Here is a 23,220-nt window from a genome sequence, read left to right on the forward strand (position 1 = left end):
TCCACTAGAGGCTGCTGTGTACATTTTTTGAGATGTCAAATTTCTCTCACGAGTGCCATTTGGGGCTGCTCTTCTCACGTAAATCCACCAGACTCCAATCACCGCTGTCGACTGACTGACTGACCGATAATTCCACCCGCCCCCTTCCCTAAACCCAACCGATAGTGTTAAAAAAGCACCAATTGACCAGCACCCATCCATTTTCCTAAACTCAACTGACAGTGTTCTGAAAATCCAGAAAAAGAAAAGCTCTTACAGCAGTCTGATTTTACCACGTTATCAGATTTTACCACATATTTATTTATTTTTTGTCTATTGTTTTTGTCTTACCCGCTTTCTGGAATCGTTCTTCGCAGGACTGGAACTCAATCATCGCAGTCAACTCTCATCTGCATCTCAAATCTTCTGCTGTGCACAGCAAGCCACTGGACAATCTGGTAACAGCGGGAAAGCAGTCCATATGGATGTAAGCAGTCAGTTAGAAAGCGCGAAAAGTAACGGCATCATACCACCCCCTATTCATTTTAAAGACGAAATGCATCCATACATACCTCTTGCTACATAATTCACAACCTCCAGAAATGTATATAAGGCGACGTTTTCAGAATGAGCCTATGTTGGATATTATAATTCTGGTTGACAATGAGTATACAGGCCTTTAGTGCTTTCTGTATAGCACTACAAAAAAAATAATAATAAAAAAAGATTTATTCACTATACTCAGTCTCAGCCTGAAGTGATTATGAACCTTTAAGACTTTTTTTCTGCCTTAAACTACTGAATATACTTTGAAGAACATTAGTGCTGGTAACCGGTAGCTTTTGATTTTCATAGCAGGAAAAAATACAATGTAAATCAATGGCTATCTGTTATCAACATTGTCCAAAATATATTCTCTAAAACAAGAAATTGGCAAGGTAAGTTTATTTATATAACACATTTCATAAACAATGGTAATTCAAAGCGCTTAACATAAGAATAAAAGAAATAAGAAAATAAAAATGATTAAAAGAATAAAAAATGTTTTAAAAAATTATTTTAAAGGTTATAAAAGAATGAAAGAGAAAAGAAAGACATTAGTGTGATCTGTCGGACGTAGCACACTGCTCATTCAGTAAAGGCACAGCTAAACAGATCTGTTTGAGTCTTGATTTAAATATACTTAATGTTGGAGCACATCTGATCATTTCTGGAAGCTGATTCAAACAGCAGGGGGCGTAGTTGCTGAAAACCGATTCACCCTGCTTTCACTGAACTCTTGGAATTTCTAATTTATTTGTTCATTATGATCTGAGTGATCTATTAGGTTTGTATTCGGTGAGCATATCAGTAATGCATTGAGGTCCTCTTAGTCCATTTAGTGATTTATAGACAAATAGTAATACTTTAAAGTCCTTTCTGAATGTAACTGGGAGCCAGTGCAAAGACCTGAGGACAGGTGTGATGTGCTCGAATTTTCTGGTTCTGGTCTGAATCCTTTGATTGATATATATATATATATATATATATATATATATATATATATATATATATATATATATATATATATATATATATATATATATATATATACATTTCTCTTTTCGAGTTTTACAACAGAGGATAAATGAATGAATATAGATTTGGTTTGTTCAAGACTTGTCAAAAATTTCACATTTATTTACTTGAACGAACATGAACACTACCACAAATCTTAATTATGACTTAGATTTACTGCTTGGGAAAAAATACTATGGAAGCCAGCGGTTTTCAGCTATTTGGTTCCCAGAATAACTTCTACTCTAACCAGCAGAAAGAAAGAAATATACAGATTAGCAGCAACAATTGTGCAACATAGCAACAAGTTTTGTAATGTTTGTATTATATTTATTGGTGCACTGTAGCTCAGTGGGTTGCCTCACTGCAAGAAGGTTGCAGGTTTGAGCACCGGCTGGGTCAATTGCCATTTCTCTCTGGAGTTTGCATGTTTTCCCCGTGTTTGTCTTGGTTTTCTCCTGGTGCTCCGGTTTCCCCCACAGTCCAAAGACATGTGCTATAGGTGAATTGAATCATAAATCGGCCATAGTGTATGAGTGTGACCCCCCCGATAGATATTTGAAGTTGACAATATGTGCTACCCCTTGAAATTAACTACTACTATATTGAACTACTACTATATTGGTTATTTATTTCATTAGTTTTATATTTAATTTGTTTATTAGAGTGGTAGTTCATTCCGATTGACATTTGAAGCTGACCAAATGTCCTACCCCTATTTTTTTAGCTGAAATATGACAGATTGAGCTACTGGTAGCACAGATTGTCAGAACACCAGCCCTTCAGGTGGATGGTCAAAAGGCAGGCAGCAGACAGGAAGAAACAACACAACAAAGCAAAACAAAGCTAGGGTCAAAACTGGCAAGGCAAGGAAACCGCATCGCAAGTTTAAAAAACAGTTAAACAAGACATTAAACAAATTTGAAAGGTGTATAAATAGTCTGTATAATTAGTCCTGAACAGCTTCAGCTGTATCTGTTTGCAATCATGAGGATCTAGGCCAAGTGTGTGAGTGGTGCATGACTGGATATGTAGTTCTTTGCTGTCAGATTTGTAGTTCTCCAGTGATCAGAATGGGCTATGCCACTGGTGATTGTGACAATGGGTGTTTCCCATTGCTTGGTTGCGGCTAGAAGGGCATCTGCTGCGTAAAACATGTGCCGAATAAGTTGGCGGTTCATTCCGCTGTGATAAATAAAGGGACTAAGCTGAAGGAAAATGAATGAACGTACAAAATATTTAAGATTCACTGCATTTATTGAAAGCATTATTTAAAAAGTGACCTTGAGTACATTATTTAGGCGAATGGGATTCATCTTCACTATCTGCCATCTAAGCGGCCGGTGATGGTGACGGCTGGGGGTCTGGGTGTGGGTCCTGGGGAAGGAGCAGGAGTAGGGCTTGGAGTAGGGGCTGGACGAGGCAGAAACAAGGGCCAATAAATTGGCCACAGTGGGTATACAGCTGGACCAGGCCTCACAGGATAATACAACCAAAAGGGCTTCTAAAGAAAAATATATAAACAGTCACGCACACACAAATGAAGTCAATTTATTCGATTTTTTTTTTTTTCTAAAAAATTTTACATGATGTTTACCAAAGATTTTTCACAGTGTTTCCTACAAAGTGTTTTATTCTGGAGAAAGTCTTATTTGTTTTATTTCAGCTAGCATAAAAACTGTTTTAATTTTTTTTAAAACCATTTTAAGGTCAAAATTATTAGCCCCTTTAACAATATTTTTTTGATTGTCTACAGAAAAAAAACACTGTTATACAATGACTTGCCTATTTACCCAAATTAGTTAAGCCTTTATTGTCACTTTAAGCTGAATTGTGTCTTTAAAACATATTGTAAAATTTTATTTACTGTCATCATGGCAAAGATAAAAGAAATCAGTTTTTAGAAAATTGTTATTAAAGCTATTGTGTTAAAAAAAAATCTTCATTCTGTTAAAAAGAAATTGGGGGGAAAATATACAGTTCAACTGTATATGAAACAGTGTATTATCCTTTTTGCTCAGCTTCAGGGAAAAGTTACATGAAACCTTAGCTTTAGCTAGGAGCACTGGGAGTTTACCTCATCACTGCCAGAGTAGCTCCCGGGCTTATAACGGTGGCAGAGCTGTGAGAATTAAAAAAATATGACACACGATCATGAGATTATAATCAAGTGTTCAATAAAGTATCATACAGTGTTACTTTTATTCAGTTTTTAATGGGATAGTTCACCCAAAAATGACTATTTACCCGCCCTCAAGTGGTTCTAAGAGTTTCTTTATTCTGTTGAGCACAAAAGAGGACATTTTGAAGAAGAAACCGGTAGTCATTGACATAAAAAAAACAAATGCTATGGAAGTAAATGGACACCGGTTTCCAGCTTTCTTCAAAAAATGTTCTGTTGTGTTCATCAGATTAATGAGAATCTAATCTATTTTATGGCATACTTCAATAAATAAAGATGATTTAGTATTCGAAAATTTTTTATTTTGATTATGTTTTTAAATAAATTCATCTTACACTTCATATTTTCAGATGTTCATAGTACATGTATTAATTTTGGGACTTTGACCATAAACCGTCATATCAACCATTTGGTAGAGGTTGATATCTTAGAAATTATGGTACGTGTTAAAAAAATGCATTGATTGTGTTAACTAGCGACATCAGGAGTTTTGCAATCCAAAAAAAATTTATTACTTTTTTTTTCTTGTTGGGGCAGTTAAAGGAATAAAAAAAAAAGTAAAACAGCTTTAAAAGTGAAAAAGAAGGGAAAAGTGAGGGAATTTCAGGTGAACTACCCCTTTAAGATTGATATAAACTGGACTGCTTGCTTGCATTGCATATAAAATTTGACACTAACTACATATAAACATGATTTATAAAACAGTTTACTTACAGCTGCAGAGGGAATGAGCCACATCATGGTCAACATTATGAGATTCTTCATTTTCAGACTTTTTTAACCTAATTTGGGAAGAAAACAAGTGTATTCTATTACATAAAATTACAGCAAGTTCATCGATAATAGCAATTCAATACAATTTCGATGACTCAGAGCAGATGATGCTGAGATGAAGGGCACATAAACACTGGATTTTAAGAGCTGATGAACATGCAAGTACCACAGTTGACCACACAGAGTCGCTCATGAGCACAAGAGAAGGCTTGAAGACGACGTTTAAAAGTGCATACAAGTACTATATTATTGAAATCTATGATAAAATTGTCATTTACATCAAAACATTTCTAAACAAAAGCACAAACACCACAATTTCAAACCAAAGTACAATCTTTCTAGAGTTAACTACAAAAGAAAAACATGAGTTTTTTTTCTAATTCATATCAGAAATGTTGACAAGTATAGGGCAAGTTGACTATTATACTTTTATTATGTTATGAATGTTTTATTTTATTATAAATGCTTGTTAACAGTTAAAAACGATTTTGTAAGTGCAATGTTTTCATGTATTAGAAGAACAATAAATACATTGCAATATATATATATATATATATATATATATATATATATATATATATATATATAAAGCTTCTTAATGAATTCACAATGACAAGACAGATAAATTAAATATATATTTAAATATTTAAATATTTCTTTAATACAGCCATTTTGGCATATTTTTATATACCACATTCACTGTGCTTCTATAAAGTTATAGTTAATAATAAAATAATAAAGAAACAAGTTGTATAAATAAATCAATTGTACTTACTGTCCTGTGTCTTGATGTCCTTAAAGAAATGTGAATTGTGAGATTTATCCCAGTCTAACTATGCCCTTATACACTCATCAAAGAGTTTTAGCATGTATTTACTGGACGTTTTTACTCATCATGCTGAAACCTTAGACTATCAGTGCATTACAATATTTAGTCATGCCTAAAATCCCACAAATCCCCACAAAGCTCAGTGTCAGTTTATGCAATTGTGACATATTAGGAACATCGTAAAACTTCCTAATTACGTTGCTACAGAGGATTTGCTAATGTCTTATAACCGTGGTCTTACAGCAAGAGTAGTGATGTCTAAATCTGTACCTAAAGAGGTTTTTCTTTAGCACGAAGAAAAGAATCAAAGAAACGGTTGTTAACATCTCTGCAAATTTACAAAATAAAAAAGAAGCAAGAGTGGAAGGTGCACTTTTATTTGGTCAATAAGTATTCAGTCAATAGTTTGATTTAGTCAACAGCCAATTTAGTGATGATGAACTAAGCTTTGTAAATGAATAAAGTAAAATGTAAAGTAAATTTAAACCATACTTGAAGTTAAATGCTCAGTGAGGTTTATTCTTTTAAATGTTTTTTAGTCTTAAAAATGATTCAATAGAGCTGGAGCTGAAATAAGTTGCTTTTGTTTTTCACCAAACAATCCTACTATAAGCCATATAATTCTATAAACAATGAAATTAATCAAATGAGCATATAATGTAACACAATTCATATTAGTATGTCGTTTAAATTTATTTTATGATAGTAATGATTAGACTGAACCCTGTATTATTATTATTATTATTATTATTTATTTATTTTTTCATTCCAACCTTAACCAGTTTTTTTCAGGATTTTCCCATGAAGGCATTAAAACCTGCTCAATTGGAAATGACTCCATTTCGGCTCCTAATAGTGCCATTATGACATTGACAGATAATAAATACATTAATAATCATTAAAACAATCCATTTCTAAGGTGTGACTTAATCTTTTGTTTTGTTTATGTGTTGCATGAACTCACTTTAAATATGTTTAAAATTCCATAATCGTGCAGGCATTCAAGTGAATCATTTTCCTGTTTCCTAATTGGACATCACTTGCTAAATACTCAAGTGTTATATTTTTCAAACACGCCACTGTGTTTTGTCTGCTGATTGGCCAGCTGCATGTCAAAAATGTATATATAAAGCATTATTGCTGCCGTTTGAATATCACATCTGAAAACCGAGAAGTGTTTCATACATCTAACGTGAGAGGTAAGAGGAAAAATTTACATTCAAAGGGTTTACATTCATGTTTGGAGGTATTGAAAAAATGCGATTTACACAAGAAATATTTCTCTACTATACAGCTCAGCTTGAGAACCATGAAGTCTTTTCTCATTGTTGCCTGTGTGTTTGGGCTCTGTTGTGCAGTGCTAGTGAGTATTATTCTCCTGTTTTCATTTATTAGTTAATTTAAATGAAAAATTAACTGAAGTGTTACTGTAATTCTTTGTTAAAATGTAACCATTCAGTGATTGTTTCCTTAATCCACATGAAGCAAAATGACAAATTCATTTCTTTTTTAGGCAGTGGATGAAGAACATAGAGAGAAGCGCTCATCAAGCCGTTCCTCAGAGGTCAGTTATGGAAATTCTTTTTGCTTTTTCCATTGAATAATATCATTTTTAATAAATATTCAAATCAATTTAGTGTTTATCCTACTTATTTAAACTAAATGAGCTTCACGTGTGAAATCACATGTTACCATCACATGTGAAATATGTATAAGATACAGGCCCATAGCCAGCCTGGTGGTTCTTTTTTCTTAAAAAGTGTACTTTTTTGCACTTAAATCTCATTTTTGGGTTAATTGTGACCTTAAATTTCTTAACCCTTTAGTGCCATTTTAAGAACTAATTTTAGCTGGATTAGCTTGTCGGATGATCATCAAAATCCCAAATTTTGATGTGCCAAAAATGTTTCCTGAAGATATATAATAAATAAATATAGAACAAAACCTTAATTTTAAAATACGAATGTATTACATCATATATCATTAGAAAAACAAAAAGTAGCCTGTTATCATTTAGTAGACAAATAACAAACTGAGCAGCACAGTCATCTTTCCTTGGTCAGAATTTGTTCATTTGCATAAAAAACAATTATAACATAATAATAGTAATGTAGAGCTTCAGGATTTTTTTTTCTAGCCTCTCTTGAAAATTTTGAAAATTCTTGGATAACAACAACAACAACAACATAAAAATAATTTTAATATGGGCCACTTCTTGTACTTTAGACCATTTCATCATTCAAGTTTTCTTTCAAGAATAAGTTCTAAGATTTAGAATAAAAGTGACCTGTAAAGTCAGCACCAATAGCCTTGTGGTTAAGTACGCGGACATATAGCCCCATGGTGCTCACAGTGACCTAAGTTTGATTCCTGGCTCAAGGTCCTTTGCTGACCCTTCCCCTCTCTCTCCTCCCAATACATTCCTGTCTGCAACCTCTACTGTCCTTTCCAAACAAAGATGTAAAACCCCTAAAAAAAATTATTCTAAAAAAAGTTAAATGTAAAAGGTTTTTTCTATTTAACAACAATAGGTCAATAGCAAAAGTTGACTTTACTTACATCATATTCTGCGTGATCTTAAAACCTTCAATTTCAAAAAAAATAATCTGTACCAACCGCAAATTCTGGACCTTTGTCAGTGGGGGTTATGTCTTTCCAACCACCTGCATCCCCCCCCCCACCCCCCCCCTCCCTGGCTACAGGCTTGAGGTATCTAAAATGTGGTTTTGGAACATGTTTTCTGGTCACATTATTGTTTTAAGGTACAATTGTCACTATTATTAAACCATTAGCTTTTTTGTCACAACAATAGTTTTAAGTTCAGTCTACTTAATTTTGTAAAAAACGAATAAGCTAACTTAAATCTTTCATGTTGTCCCAAAACAATTCGAGGAATGTAGCATGTGGAACGTAGCATTTTTTAAAATGTAAGCAGGTGATTAGTTAAAAGTTAGAACTGTTACTTAAACTGAAGTTCAGTAAAGGCTGTGCAAAGACATTTAATATGGAAAGTACAGAAATACCCTCTCTGTCTGTCTTGATTTTTAAAAGTAATTATACTGTATGCAGACCACTTTTTAAACATATTTTTTATTTATTGATATTCTTACAGAGATGGCATGGAGGATTTCCTCGTCCCTTTCCCAACCCATACTTTCCTCCTTCCCGGCCTCAGCCTCCGAACATCACTGCCCTGCTCAATCTTTTGGCATCCATCTTGGCATCTTCGACCCCAGCACCCACTAGGGCTCCTGCCCCAGCCCCTGCTCGATAAGGCAAAAATCACTATTTAAAACCAAGCATGTGTCCAATTGACATAATACTCTTGTTCTTGGTATATTCAAAATAATAAATAAATAAATGTTGCATCCTAAATTGCATATTTCTGGTATTTCTCTTCTCTCTTTTCAAAAATGTGAACAAAGGGTATGAAAGTGTGCCTATGACTTGGCATATGACGAAACCTTGAGATGAATACAAGTCACTGAATAATTGCTTCAACCTATCACAGTATAAAAGGTGTAATTAAAATGTCAGTTGACATGTTGACTACATGTTGACATTTTCACTTGTAGAGTTCGGAACTTACACTACCACACCATAACTGCTTTTGTCATTTCTTTCTACAGCACAAATGTAGTTTGTTGTTTGAGAAATAGTATTCAGGAAGCAATTTAGTGACACTAAAAGAGTCCTTACATGGACCAAATCATGTCTCAGGACTTGCTCTATGCATAACATACTCAGGAGCGACTTAGGGCGTACTCACACAATGTACAGTTGCCTTGAACTGAGCCTAAGTACGCTTGTTCCCCCTCCTGTCTCCCCTGACAGTTAATTTAGTTATATCGTTTTAGTGGTTTGGGATGCAGTGACACACAGTCAAATATTTCACCAAACAGATCCGCCACTTTTGACGCTCTTAAACAATCATGAAGTCCTCGTGCTGCAGAAATTAGGAGGTTTGCAGAAGGTACAGCTGTCGTGCAGTGAGGGATTAGCGTCTTTCATAATCTACGACAGTTTGCATTCATTGAACAGTGAGAATGATTAATAAATCCATTTGAAACAATCCCATAAAAGTTACGTCTCGTCTTCAGCTTCGGGCTGAGGAGCGCTTTGCACTCACGCTACAAGCATACCGCGCCAAAGCCCAAGTCACACCTCTTCCAACTAGGGCCAGGGCTGGCCAAGTGAACCGTGCCTGAGCCCGATTCAGAGCACTCACACTTCTGAAATGATCCAGGAAATGGGCCTGGCACGGTTTGGATAGCATATTGTAAGTACGTGATATGGGGGCCCTAAGCAATTTCAGGCATGGGGCCCTATCATTGAAACTCAAAACACTCTCTTTCTCTATAGACATTTTTTTGTAGATTTATTTTGTTTGTTTGTTTGTTTGTTTGTTTGTTTGTTTGTTTGTTTGTTTGTTTGTTTGTTTGTTTGTTTGTTTGTTTGTTTGTTTGTTTGTTTGTATGTTTGTTTGTTTGTTTGTTTGTTTGTTTGTCTTATTGTGTTAATAAATGGCATGTTAAATATATATTTCAAGTAGAACCTTTATCTTCTTATTGCAAAAATAAAACTAAAAGGTTCCACTATTCATGGGGCCCCAGGTTTTGAAAAGACGTAATAACATTAAAATCTTAATGTTATAAACTGATTCAGTGTGCAAATTACAGGGGGGTGGGGGGAGAGTTATGTACCCCTAATGAACCCGTTATGACCTGGGTATGTACCCGTAATGAACTTGGGTTACAAATGCATGCAAATGCATGCACCAGGTAAATTGACTATAACTAACTGCCTCCAAATAATTGTATTAACAACGGACAGGTTGTTTCACTCTGCAACAGCTGACAGCTAAGTTACGTTCTGACTTATTGCTTTTAAACAATTACATTTTTTGGAATGATTCAGTGTTTGTGAATGTGAGATTTTAAAACAAAAACATTTTTAAAACTGAACTTAATTCAGTGGTGATTATTATGCATATTGTGTTTGATTATCAAAAACAAGTCTTTCACATTTTTTTACACGTAACATTACCAGTAGGCAAAGATATTTGAAAAATGTAAAATCTGTGGGTAAAAAAATTATATTGAGCAAGTCGTCTAAAACATTATCGAATAAGGTTCTTGGCAAGGCAAATTACTAATCAAAAATTGTGTTTTGATGTATTTACAGTATAGGAAATTTACAACATTTCTTCGTGGAACATGTGGTCTTCAATGTTCAATATTGCAATGCATTTTTGCCTATTACAAAAAAAAAATCTGTGCAACATAAGATTATTTTCCAGCATCACTAGTGTTAACATATGGTAATTCCTTCAAATGAACAAGTCATTAGCCACATTACCACTTTTTGGAGCCAGTGCGAGCCAGGGCTTTTATCAGGCCGGGTTGGGCCAATCACCCATGAGCTTGAGCTATGAGGCCTGAAATGATATCACATTTCGACTGTCAGCCCAATAACTCGCAGCGCGGCATGCAACATAAAGCTCCACGAATCAAATGTCACACACCTTTTTGATACCTTTTGCTGATATAATGCATAATAATAACACTCAAATATAACTTCAATTTCCAGTAACATAAAGACAGAAAGAATGACACAAACAGAAATGCTAATGTTATTTAACACAGATTATTTTTTTATTCTCATTTTTTAGAGACCAAGAGCAAAACTAATAAGACTTTTGATCCAGGAAAATAAATGCCATCCCATAATAGCAAGATTCAATTCTGTCATTGGTTAAAAGGTGCTCTGAATTATTTTTGATGCATTTTTTTAATTAGAAGGACAAGTGCACCCATAATCATATGTAAGGATAGAGCTGTGATTTTTATCTGCCTCCAGGGGGAGCAGGAGCTGGAGCCGGAGCTGGAGCCGGAGCAGGGGCCGGGGCAGGAGCAGGAGCAGGAGAAGCTGCCAACTGTGCTAACAGAAATGGCAGGAGACTGAGGAGAGCATTATTGTTCTGGAACTGAGGCAGAGGCAGTGGCTGAGGCTGAGGCTGAGGGATGAATGGAGGAAAGTATGGATACGGATAAGGACGCTGAAATGCGTTGAAGAAGCCTCCAGGCTGTCTCTGTAGAAGATAAACATGTAAAATTATTATATATCTATTTTAATACATACATTTTAAAACAGGTTTTCTATTTTATGTTTTATTTCAGTTTATTTACGGTTATGAATTGCATTATGGGATGTTGATATCAGCTCTGTTGACGTTTGATGTTAAAATGTTCACTCTTGTGATCTTGTTGTGAAAATTATGGCACTTGTCAACTTTTGTCAAATTTGCACTTTACGTTCTGCTATCAAAAAAGTTTACATATGTGAATGGTATTTCTTATTGGAACAACCCTTTTGATGATATGAAATATATGTTTAATCACTCATTTTTTAAGAAATAAAATTGAAGAAATATCTTTTCCAATTATTAATAGATTTTATCCAGTTAAAAAGATTCAAAAATGACATTGACATCTCTTGCTCTTTCTGTGAGACTTCTTCTGAGTCTGTTGCTCACTTGTTTTGGCAATGTCCCTTTGTTAAATCTTTCTGGCCTGATGTTAATTATCTAAAAGGTTTGTGGTGATTTTTCCTCAAGCTTCCTTAAGCAAACAACATATTGTTTAGGGTTTTATATCAAAGACAATTAATTCCTTAATTCAAATTCTTGTATAAACCTCATTTTATTTATTGGAATTTTTTTATAAATGTAAATATACTCAATGTAAGCCAAATTTTGTATTTTTTAAACGAGTATTGGAAGTGTACTTAAAAACTATCATGGAGTCTCATAACAAGAAAGCAATTACAACTTTAAAAACTTGTGCTTTATTCAATATTTTGCAATAATTTGCATTAATTTTATGCGCCCTCATTTATTTATTTACTTTTTGTTTTTTGTTTTCTTTCTCATCGTCTTTCTTTTGCTTTACCCTTTATTATATTTCTTTAAAATTGTCACATTTCTCTTGTTGCAAAAAAGTAATATTTGTGTTGCATGTATGATTAAAAAAAAGAACATTTGTGAATGGGTTATTTGTTTGATGAAACTAAAATTATTAAATTAGCTAAAGCTAGAAGTCTCTTTTTTTTTTTTTTTTTTTGCTATAGTTTTACATTACAATAGCTACCTAAATTTGTCTAATCCGAAGTTTAACACAACATATTTTGAGGCATTTTTGTTACTATTAATCATTAGTTCCCAACTGACAATCTAACTCTTTGGCTAAAATAGTTTCTTTTTTAATATACGATCATCAGTATTTTCCTCTTTTTGATTTTTGGTGAACAGTCGAAATAAATAATCAAAGCTAGCACGTACTGATTATCTAATTCACAGAAAAAGTATATTACGTTTGCACATTTTATTTATCAGTAATATCAAATTTTCAATTAAAGAGGATTTACTGACATCAGAGGTGTAAAGTAACAATTTACAAATACTCAAACTACTGTAATTGAGTAGTTTTTTTCTCAGGAATTGTAATTTAGTAAGTAGTTTTAAAGATGTGTACTTACTTTCCCTTGAGTACATTGTTAGTGGTGTATCAATACTTTTACTCCACTATATTCCTTCAACCTGCAGTCACTTTTAACAGTGACTTTTATAGACATTTTAGTATTCTGAAACCAAATATTGCATAATAAATAATATATAAAGAATTAAGTCTGTAAAGAAAAAAGTTTATTAGCAGGTTTTTGTCATTTCCAACCCACACTGTAAAAGTTATCTGTAAATTAGCAGTTTTCTGTATTTTGTGATTTATGTTTTTGATTTTCCCCATTTATTTATGCTTATTGCATTATCAGACTTAGATCTTTCTTCTAACATCTTTTAATCTCGGAAAGTTTGGAAAAGGAACTTTTATTGACTTTTTATTAGTTTAAAGTGATATATTTGTTGTGTTGTATATTTATATAGTTATTTTACAAACGTATTTCTCTATGTATTATTTATTATACATTTTTATGTCGATCTACTGAAATGTCAATTAAGGTCACTGTAGAATTGAATTTTCAGCATCAAAAGTCCCCAGAGCAGAAATCAGGATCCCATACTGTAATTCACAACAATAAATAAATGGAAAACACTTAAAAACACAAGAACTGTTAAATAACAAATCTTATCCAGTGCAGGCAGAACACCACTTTAAATAAACTATTAAAATGTCAATTATTGTCCCTTTTTTAAACCTTTCAACCTCAAAAGTTGATTGAGGAAATATCCCATAATGCAATTGAATGAATCTCAAAATACAGGAAACTGTTCATTTACTGATGTATTTTTTTTAAAGTGTAGTATTCTGCATATTTTAGTATACTAGTTTGTTTGTTTGTTTGTTTGTTTGTTTGTTTGTTTGTTTGTTTGTTTGTTTGTTTGTTTGTTTGTTTGTTTGTTTGTTTGTTTGTTTGCATTCCTTATGATTATTTTTGCCCTTATGGGACGTTTTTTTACAAAGTATAAAAAAATTCTTCTGAGCCTCACCTCTGAGGAACGGCTTGATGAACGCTTCTGTCTATGATCTTCATCCTCTGCCTGAAAATAGATGTAAATATCATTTTGGATCTTTCAGTGTCATATTGTTTGTAAAAATAAGTTACAAAATTAACAAATATTTTAAAAATAAATATATAATGCTACTTACTAGCACGGCACAGCAGAGTCCAAACACAAAAGCAGCAATGAGAAAAGACTTCATGGTTCTCAAGAGGATCTGCTCTGATCTGTTATGGAGAAAACAAGCATGTAAAATGTGCATAAATATAAACGCTGTTAATCAATTCAAATGAAACTTTGCTTCTCACCTTTTAGGCCAGATGTATGAGAGGCTTCTCAGTTTTCAGATGTGATATTGAAACGGCAGCGATGATGCTTTATATATACATTTCTGACAGGCAGCCGGCCAATCAGCAGAAGTAACACAATGGCATGTTTGGAAAACGCAACACTAAGAATGTAGCAAGTAGGACTTTACTCAACAATTGGGAAATAGGAAAATGATTCACACGGTTGTCTCCTTTCTTATGGTACAGTATATTAATTGTAAACACGCTTGTATGCAACACAACACAAAACAAAAGATTAAGGCACGCCTTAGGGCTGGATGCAACTGGGAAGTATTTCTTTATATAATAAATGTCATTTTATCTGTGGCATTCAAGATGTCTTATGAAGTAAGGTTTTTGGAATTGCTTTATTCCTATAAAGATTGAAAGGAAAGTATTTTATATTAATTTGATATTATGATGATAAATATGAGCAGGGAAAAGCACTCTAATGTTGATTTATTTATTTATTTATTAATAAGTAAACCACTCAACCTTTCGGTGTATTTGTGTGCACATTTCTGAGCTGATTATACTTTTTTAAAAGGCAAACTTTCTCAACTAATATTACACTGTAAACCTGGCTGTAATTATCAAGTCCTGTTCAGCTTCTAATTAATTGGTTCAGGTGTGTTTGATTAGGGTTTGAGCTGAACTCTGTAGGAAGGTAGGTGTCCAGAAACATGGTTGAGCATCACTGCTGTAAACAATTGCTGTAGAATTTACAGTATTACTGGTAAGATTTACAAGTGCACTGTAAAATCATTGTGCTGGTGTTTTACAGCACAAGCTTGTCATTTGCAGTGTGCTTGTAAATTTAACAGTATTACTGGCAATTTTTAAAAGCGTACTGTAAATGAACAATTAAAACTGTGCTATAGTTTTACAGCACGGTTGTAACTTTTAATTTACAGTGCACTTGTAAATGTTACAGTATTACTGAAATTGCTAGTATTACTAAATCCTACAGCAATTTCTTATTACAGTGTAGGTGAAAAATGAAAAAACTTTAGAAGTCTTAAGAATAAGGGGTTATTTGTTGTTGTCATATGTAATTCAAACATTCATTTCTAAAAAAAAATATTGTTTCTTTTATCTGAGCAACATAGTACATTTCAGCACACTGCATTTTAAGCTTTGCTGTCTCAGTCCTAATGCAATTGCAAATTAGAGTACTTAACATGTCATCGGAAATGTCTGAAACAGACTACTAACAAAGGTTCAACACGCATTTGACTGCAATTTCTGGGTAAATTTACTGCTATGGATGTTAATGATAATGACATTAATGACATTTACAAGGACATATTTTCAATGAATAAAGAATTACTCATGCAGTCATTTGCACAACACTAAATAAATACCATTAAACAGTTTAACAGTGTTTATAATTCATGTTAAATTTGCCTCATCTAGCTATCTCTATATGGACAACTTTCTAGAGGTCAGTTCAGTTCCACAAAAGAAGTAAAAGCAATGTGAAATCAAGGTACAATTATGTGGCCGCAGTGCACTTTTCTTTTGTAAACACTACTGATTGGATTTAGGTCAAACCTCACCTTTTTGTGGAGGTGTACAGGAAAGCCTTGTAACTGAAATGTACAATAAAATGTACCCCAAGCAACGCATTTTAAATTCACAATCTAGTGGATTTGTCATCTGAAATGTGCAATGATACCAAGAGCAACATATTTTACAATTCAAGATGTAGACTTTATAGAGCAGGAACAGTGCTCAGCATATATACACCACTCACAAATCTATCTTTTAAACTCCATTTTTAATTGGAAGATATGGATTATTATATTTGTGCATGTATATTAGATTAGTCAGTACTGAAGCCAAATGTGGAGCTTATCTAACAAAATAATTACATTTTGATTGAATTTATTTTTCTTATGTTTCAGTTTCTAAATATGTTTGGTGACTAAAATATTATTTAATAAATAGCTATATTCATTCATTCATTTTCTTGTCTGCTTAGTCCCTTTATTAATCCGGGGTCGCCACAGCGGAATGAACTCCCAACTTATCCAGTACATTTTTACGCAGCGGATGCCCTTCCAGCCACAACCCATCTCTGCAAAATAAATAGGCTATATCTGTTTATTAAATCTGTTTTGTTTAAATGCCCCAAAATACATTGACTATATTCATTTTTAAAATGGGGTGTAAGTCTGGGCTATATGGGTCACAATAAAAATGTATTTTTCATCAGCAACTACAACAAGTAACACTTGGATAGCTTTTGCAAGATTTTTTATGAGTCACAATAATAAGGCACATAAATGACATATTAGCCAAGAGCACCAGAATGCCTCAACACCTACACTTGTTTAGTCATATTTAAAGTTCCAAATATTTGGCATGTAAGGTTTGTATTTGTTGTCACTGACACGTTTGATCTTCATTCTTTCTTCTATTTTCTAATGTAAATCAACGATTCATGTTTTGTTACCCATCCAGAAGAGCTGATATGGCCATATACACAAAATCAGAGGTAATATATTGTATATAACGGTCACACTTTACAATAAGGTTAGTTAATGTTAGTTAACGCATTTACCAACATGAACTAGTAATGAACGATACTTGTACAGCGTTTACTAATCATAGTTCAGCATTTACTAAGGCATTATTAAAATCCTAATTTAGGCTTGTTAACATTAGCTAATGCGCTTTGAGTTAACAAACTAACAATAAACAATTGTATTTTCATTAACTAGCATCAACTAATTTGAACCAATACTGCAATAAATGTAATGTTCATTGTTTGTTCCTGTTCGTAAAAGCATTAACTAACATTAACTAATAGAACCTTATTGTACAGTTTTACCTATATAACATATTTGTACATATTTTGAAATACATGTTAAAATATATATATTTTCAAGTCATACGTCACATATAATTTACATATAATCAATTTTCAGCTGTCTGTGGTTGTATATTTGTTTGGTATTTTTTTGGTTTTAACTTTATTTATTTATTCAGTTTTATTTTAATAAATTTTTGAATATATATATATATATATATATATATATATATATATATATATATATATATACAGTTGAAGTCAGAATTATTAGCCTCCCTGAATTATTACCACCCCTATTTATTTTTTTCACCAATTTCTGTTTAATGGAGAGAAGATTGTTTCAGCACATTTCTAAGCATAATAGTTTTAAAAACTTATTTCTAATAACGGATTTATTTTATCTTTGTCATGATGACAGTAAATAATATTTTACTTGATATTTTTCAAGACACTTCTGTACAGCTTAAAGTGACATTTAAAGGCTTTACTAGGTTAATAAGGTGAACTAGGCAGGTTAGGGTTATTAGGCAAGTTATTGTATAATGATGGTTTGTTCTGCAGATTACCGGGAAAAAAATTGCGTAAAGGGGCTAGTAATTTTGTCCCAAAAAATGTTTTTTAAAAAATTAATAACTGCTTTTATTCTTGCCGAAATAAAACAAATATGACTTTCTCCAGAAGAAAAAATATTATCAGACATACTGTGAAAATGTCCTTGCTCTGTTAAAAATGATTTGGGAAATATTTAAAAAAAAATAAAATAAAATCAAAAGGGGGCTAATAATTCTGACTTCAACTGTGTATTAGCTCTTTATGATGTTAAAGAGTTTTTTTGTTTGTTTGTTTTTTGGAGTATGCTGTTGTATTTCGCACTGTCATTGTATTTGCACTGTCTGTTTTTTGTACTGTCTAGAGCCAGCACCTAAGCTTTTCACTCATCATAGCACATGGCTGCTGATTTTGTGACAGTAAAAGTGATTTGATTTGATTTGATTTGATTTGATTTTATGCATTAGGAACAAAATGAAGTCTTTCATGATGTTTAGTTAAGTTTCATAGCTCAAATACAATAAAAACATTCAAGATACTGATTCACATCCAGCCATTTTATGAAATCAACCTTGTTTTATTGGTAATAAACACCTGGAGTACAATGATTTTCAATAACAAATGGACAATTTATTTATTGCACACATCATTTTATTTGTTTTGTCTTTGTCTAGTAATTTTTTTTTATGTACAAAAATTGGTTGATTTTCTTTTGTATTTAATGCATTGTGTAGAATCACTTTGTATTTTATGTCATCTTTTTTTTTAAATGTTGACCAACATTGCTAACGAGTTGTTAATGGTCTGAGGGTTGGCATCGGGGTGTCAATGGTCGGATCAGGGGTTGAAGTTGGCATTGTGGGAGGGACTTGGGTCACGACACTTCCAGAGATAAGGGTCAGCAGCTGAATTAACTGCTCATAAGTCAACTGAGGCCAAAAGGGGGTAAAAGCTCCAATCTGTGAAGAGAAAAGATAGCAGATACATTCTATCAGTTACAACAATATACTCTTTTGTTCAATTAAACATTTTGGTCGCACTTTATTTTGATGGTCCGTTTGTTGAATTTAAGTTAAATTGCAACTAATTCTCATTAGATTATAAGTAGACTGTTAAATTGGAGTAAGGGTTAGTTGATGTACTTGCAAAGTTTCTTATAGTCGGTTAAATGTTTGTTGAAGGAGCACTATCAACAGATATTAAGCAGACAGTCTACTAATACTGAAACGGACCATCAAAATAAAATGTTACCAACATTATTTACAAACCTCATCAGAATCCGAGTCGGACAAAGAGCGAGCCAGACGCTGATGAACTTCAGCCTGTAATTGCAATAATAATCATTAATGCCAAAGTCACATTATTAACACACAACTAAAACTGTCACTAAAGGGATAGTTCAATTAACATTTCTTGTTGTTGAACTTCAAACTAGATATTCTAAAGAATGTTGAGGAGAAAACAGCCACACACAAAAAACATAGAAGTTAAAGGCTGTTTTTTCCAACATACTTCAGTATATCTTCATTTGTGTCCAACAGAGGAAAGAAAAGATTATGACAGATTTTTCATTTTTATGTGACCCGTCCCATTAAAATGTAAAAGTAGTGTATTTAAACATACCTGGAAAGTCAGGCCGACAACACATGCGAGTAAGATTATTGTCTTCATGTTTGACAAAGATGATTCTCCAATGCAGCAGGAATGTATTTTTAGGTAGAATATGTTTTTGCTCTGATGCCTAGGGCATATAACAATATTTTGAACTTCCTTTATGATTTAAATACAGTAATCACACCCCTCGGTTGTGTTGACACCTCCATTGCTGATTGCAGCTACTGATCGCACCAGACAGGTCAATCCGAAAACATTAGAACAGCTTAAGACGACAAATTAGTTTAGCAATCAGTAAATCCTCTTCCTACATGTGGCTTTCTTTAATCTGTCTGACTGATATTGCAATATAGGAGTCGTAAGAAAGCCAATAGGTGATTTTGAAATGGTGATGAAATGAAATGCTTTACATATTGTTATCACTTATATGACAACAGTATTGGTATTTTTAGTTATGACAGACAATTTCTGTAACAATTGATAAGCCTTTTTGGTCAAAACAAAGGAATCTAGTGACTATTGCTCAAGAGCTGGCTTTTATAAAGAGACAAGAAGACCAATGTGGCACAAACTGGAAAGGGGACAAACGCTGAGAAGGTAAAGTTACTGATTCTTCTGTGCATGTTATACATGTATTTGATAAAAACTCTATTATTTTTACAGAAACAATGTGGATTCTAGTGGTGTTATCTTGCAGTGCTGTGGTGGCAGCTCAAGTGAGTAGCAGCATTCTGTCTGTTTCATTTGCTTTAATACACTCTTAAAGAACTGGGTTGTATTAACCCAATGTTAAGTCAAATATGCACAACCCCAACTTTGAGCTAATTTACATTAAATTCATATAACATTTTTCAATTATCTCTTGGTTTTTGTCCTAACTTGAACAATAATTTGGGTTAACAGAAGTGTGTGTGGAGGAATCTATCTTGGCTGAAATAATAGGGGGTCTCATATGGTTTAAAAACATTTTTGTGGTCCTCCTTGACTTTTCCCTGCATATAAGCTGCAAAATAAATTTAAAACGCAAGTAAATAAAAAGGGTTACATTTAGCCCATTTTCTGCCAACACTATGACAATGATCTGTTCCGGTAGTTACTGTTTTAGACAGTTTTAGTTCCTAGAACTGCACTGCTTTGTCATTCCATATCAGAACTCTGTTACATTGTAGCAAATTGCCTGTGTCGTTTGAAAACAATGTGTCAAAGTTTGCCCTGATCCTGACACTAGCATTACTGAATTGAATATATACACTGTAAAAAAATCTGTGAGTTTGCAGTTTATTTCTGGTAGTTGGGGCACCAGGAAAAAAAACTTATAATATAAATTACAGAAATTTACCGTAAAATAACTGAGGTCGAATTACAGAAATTTAACAAAAATTTTCATTTAAGGAAATTTCTGTAATTTATTGTCCGCTATTTTACATTAAATTTCTGCAATTTAACGGCCAATATTAACCCCAGCTGTCGGAAATAAACCGTAAAATTACAGATTTTTTTTTAAGTGTATGTAGTTGGGTGTAACATGTTGAACAGTAACGCAATACTGTTTTCTAATTACATTTTTGAATAACGCAGTAATGTAACGAATTACATTTTAAATTTGTTTAATTTGATTACAGTTACTAAAGTCGATGTAATTGCGTTACTTACATTACAAATATAGATTTTAGAAGAAAAAAAGGCTTCTTTCAAATCACATTTTCCGCTGCAACATCAGTTAATAAGCATGCGCTTTTAAATAGTTGGAGAATGCCAGCTAAAACAGCTGCTGTCGAGAGTGGTTGCTTCATCAAGTGGAAGTGCAGACATTACTTTGATTTCATTGTGCGTGAATACAAAAATGTTGCTGTCAAATGCCCAGTCTCCAAAGAATGTTCACATGCTTTTTACTCAACCTAACTTGTTCAAACACTTAACTAACTTGTTCACACACTTAAATAGTAAGCGCTTTATGACACTCGTCACCAAGGAGGACACCAGCACTTAAAAACACAGCCATCCAACTCAGCCTAAACAGGCTAATTTGGATTTTTGTGCAGGATCAGGAGTGTAGGTATTTTATAATAGTGAAGAGAAGCATGGCTGCTTATGGGGCCGTTCACATATCTCGCCTCTTATGCCTGCGCATATTGCGTGCCCTCAAATTTTCCAGGTACACCCAGTTGTAAACCGTGAGTCATGTGACAAGAACTGACCAATCAGATTTATGCTTTATATGGAATATACACATTTCAAAGGACTAATTACCTCAGACTAACAACACCCAAACACTGCAGTTTGCATTTGCTTACAATGGACGTCAGTAGTTACAGATATCCAGTTTTCTTGTCTTCTTTTGTGTTAAAAAAAAGACAAGCAGGTTTGGAAATGAATAATGAGGAGTTTTAAGTTTTGGACGAAGTCTTTTTAATATGTCAAGCTGCTGCGATCAACCCATTGTTATGTTTTTCAGTGAATATTAAATTACTGAAAGAGCTGCAGTTTATTTTGTATTTTTATAGGTATTTTTATATGCTATAAAAGTAACTTCAAAGTAAAGTAGTTAGAGTTTTGATTACTTTTTACATGACGTAATTAGTAATTTAATCAGGTTACAATTTTCCAAGTTAGTCATTTGTAATCTGTTACTTTTTTAAAGTAACTTACCCAACACTGCTAATGTGTGACGTATTTTATTAAATTATATTTTTATATTATGTTCAATCTCTTCAGCAGATGCGCCCAACTCAAGCTCCAATAGGCAAAGGTGGAGAGAATCCAGTAAATCCAATCTTTGGAAAACCCCTGAGTCCTAACATGATGGTCAGAACACAGTCTTAATAATAATATGCACTTTTTACTTGTTAATTTAATCAATCAATAACTGATATTATGATTACATTGTCTTAAATGTTCTATAGGCCAACAGGCAGTTCATACCAATCTTCAAGGTAAGATGTTGCTCACCCTCATCATGATGGAAATATTTTGAACTGAAAACATTTGAAGTCTCTAATCTATCTTTAATATTTTAACATACAGGCTGATAATGTCACTCTGCAGGTGAGGAACACTCTTAGTTTTGTTGTTTGTACTGTAAAATATTTTTTTCAATGTATTTTGACATCACTTGTAGAACTAAATCCATTTAAAAGTTTTATAAATATATATATATATATATATATATATATATATATATATATATATATATATATATATATATATATATATATATATATATATATATATATATATATATATATATATATATATTCTCCTCCTAAACAGAATATCAGTGCTTTCCATCTAAAGGAGGTAATGCCCTAAGTTAGGGAATCATCCTTTTTAATTACCTTGATATTCTGAGATATGAAAATACAATAAAATGCATTTATTTTTGGGGTCTGTTTCCAGGGAGAGAATGTTTTCCTCTTACCAAAAGTGAGTAACTGGAAAGTCCAAGTATAAAGATACTATTGCATTCATTTGCAATTTTAATTTCAAGTATATTGAACTGATAACGAGAGATAGAATTAAATCAACAGAAAGTGATAAGACAGTACAAGAAACACACAGCAACATTTTCTTTTTCTTTTTTTTTTTTAGGGCAGAAGACCGATGCAACCACCAAAAAAGGTAATAAAGCCTAAATCTAATAAGTTTTCTAATGGAAATATTAATATTTCATGCTGGAGTAATTGACACATTTCTACTCATTTACAGGGAGGACTAAACAGGCCTCAGGAACTTGGGGTAAAATTGTTGTTTTAATTAAAAAACTTATAAATAATATTTAAATAAATGAAATAATTCCATATGATTTTCTGAATGTGCAATAATTTATTTGTAAACACTTCTAGTTTGGACAGGGTTTCTCTCTCTATGGCCCTCAGGTAACAGGCTTTTTGATCAATTAAATAAATAAAATATACAGTACATAAAAGGATTAATAACATATTTAAACGTACAGTATCTTCCTAAATAAAATTCTTTAAATATACTTTCTATATTCTGTAGCCTTATATGAAGATCAGGTTCAACCCAAATGCAACAGTAAGATAAACACATTAAAGCACTGTTCTCCTTTCTGTA

At 32.8% G+C, this 23,220-nt stretch overlaps 1 protein-coding gene and 3 long non-coding RNA genes across 9 annotated transcripts in view; 2 read left to right on the forward strand and 2 right to left on the reverse strand.

The window, feature by feature from the left end:
- Positions 1-23,220, forward strand: part of LOC147837473 (uncharacterized) — a 65,676-nt gene that overhangs the window by 41,658 nt on the left and 798 nt on the right. Inside the window, exons 1-11 of one of the 5 annotated variants that reach the window (XM_087237509.1) lie at positions 19,485-19,743; positions 19,810-19,862; positions 21,865-21,951; positions 22,050-22,079; positions 22,171-22,191; positions 22,417-22,443; positions 22,543-22,569; positions 22,735-22,764; positions 22,852-22,881; positions 22,989-23,021; positions 23,146-23,181. In XM_087237509.1, coding sequence (XP_087093635.1) covers positions 19,815-19,862; positions 21,865-21,951; positions 22,050-22,079; positions 22,171-22,191; positions 22,417-22,443; positions 22,543-22,569; positions 22,735-22,764; positions 22,852-22,881; positions 22,989-23,021; positions 23,146-23,181 — 369 coding nt within the window. In that variant the 5' untranslated portion in view covers positions 19,485-19,743; positions 19,810-19,814. Of the gene's footprint in view, positions 1-19,484; positions 19,744-19,809; positions 19,863-21,861; positions 21,952-22,049; positions 22,080-22,170; positions 22,192-22,416; positions 22,444-22,542; positions 22,570-22,734; positions 22,765-22,851; positions 22,882-22,988; positions 23,022-23,145; positions 23,182-23,220 lie in introns of those variants that run through there. The other 4 variants (XM_087237504.1, XM_087237505.1, XM_087237507.1 and 1 more) reach the window with 4 other exon arrangements.
- LOC147837474 (uncharacterized) lies at positions 6,445-8,696 on the forward strand. The gene is made up of 4 exons (XR_015476856.1): positions 6,445-6,520; positions 6,616-6,684; positions 6,835-6,885; positions 8,434-8,696. It is a non-coding gene; the product is annotated as an uncharacterized LOC147837474 (long non-coding RNA).
- si:dkey-22i16.7 lies at positions 10,954-14,176 on the reverse strand. Its single transcript, NR_170159.1, is given in 4 exon segments — positions 10,954-11,412; positions 13,825-13,875; positions 13,985-14,065; positions 14,148-14,176. It is a non-coding gene; the product is annotated as a si:dkey-22i16.7 (long non-coding RNA).
- On the reverse strand, positions 17,785-19,266 carry LOC147837475 (uncharacterized). Of its 2 annotated transcripts, XR_015476855.1 has the most exons (4): positions 19,156-19,266; positions 18,801-18,854; positions 18,273-18,491; positions 17,785-18,202 (listed from the first exon to the last, which is right to left on the reverse strand). It is a non-coding gene; the product is annotated as an uncharacterized LOC147837475 (long non-coding RNA). The 2 variants fall into 2 exon arrangements; XR_015476854.1 differs by having other exon boundaries at positions 18,184-18,491.

The sequence above is a fragment of the Danio rerio genome, chromosome 1 (assembly GCF_052040795.2).
Source record: "Danio rerio strain M-AB ecotype USA chromosome 1, GRCz13ab, whole genome shotgun sequence".
NCBI lineage: Eukaryota > Metazoa > Chordata > Actinopteri > Cypriniformes > Danionidae > Danio > Danio rerio.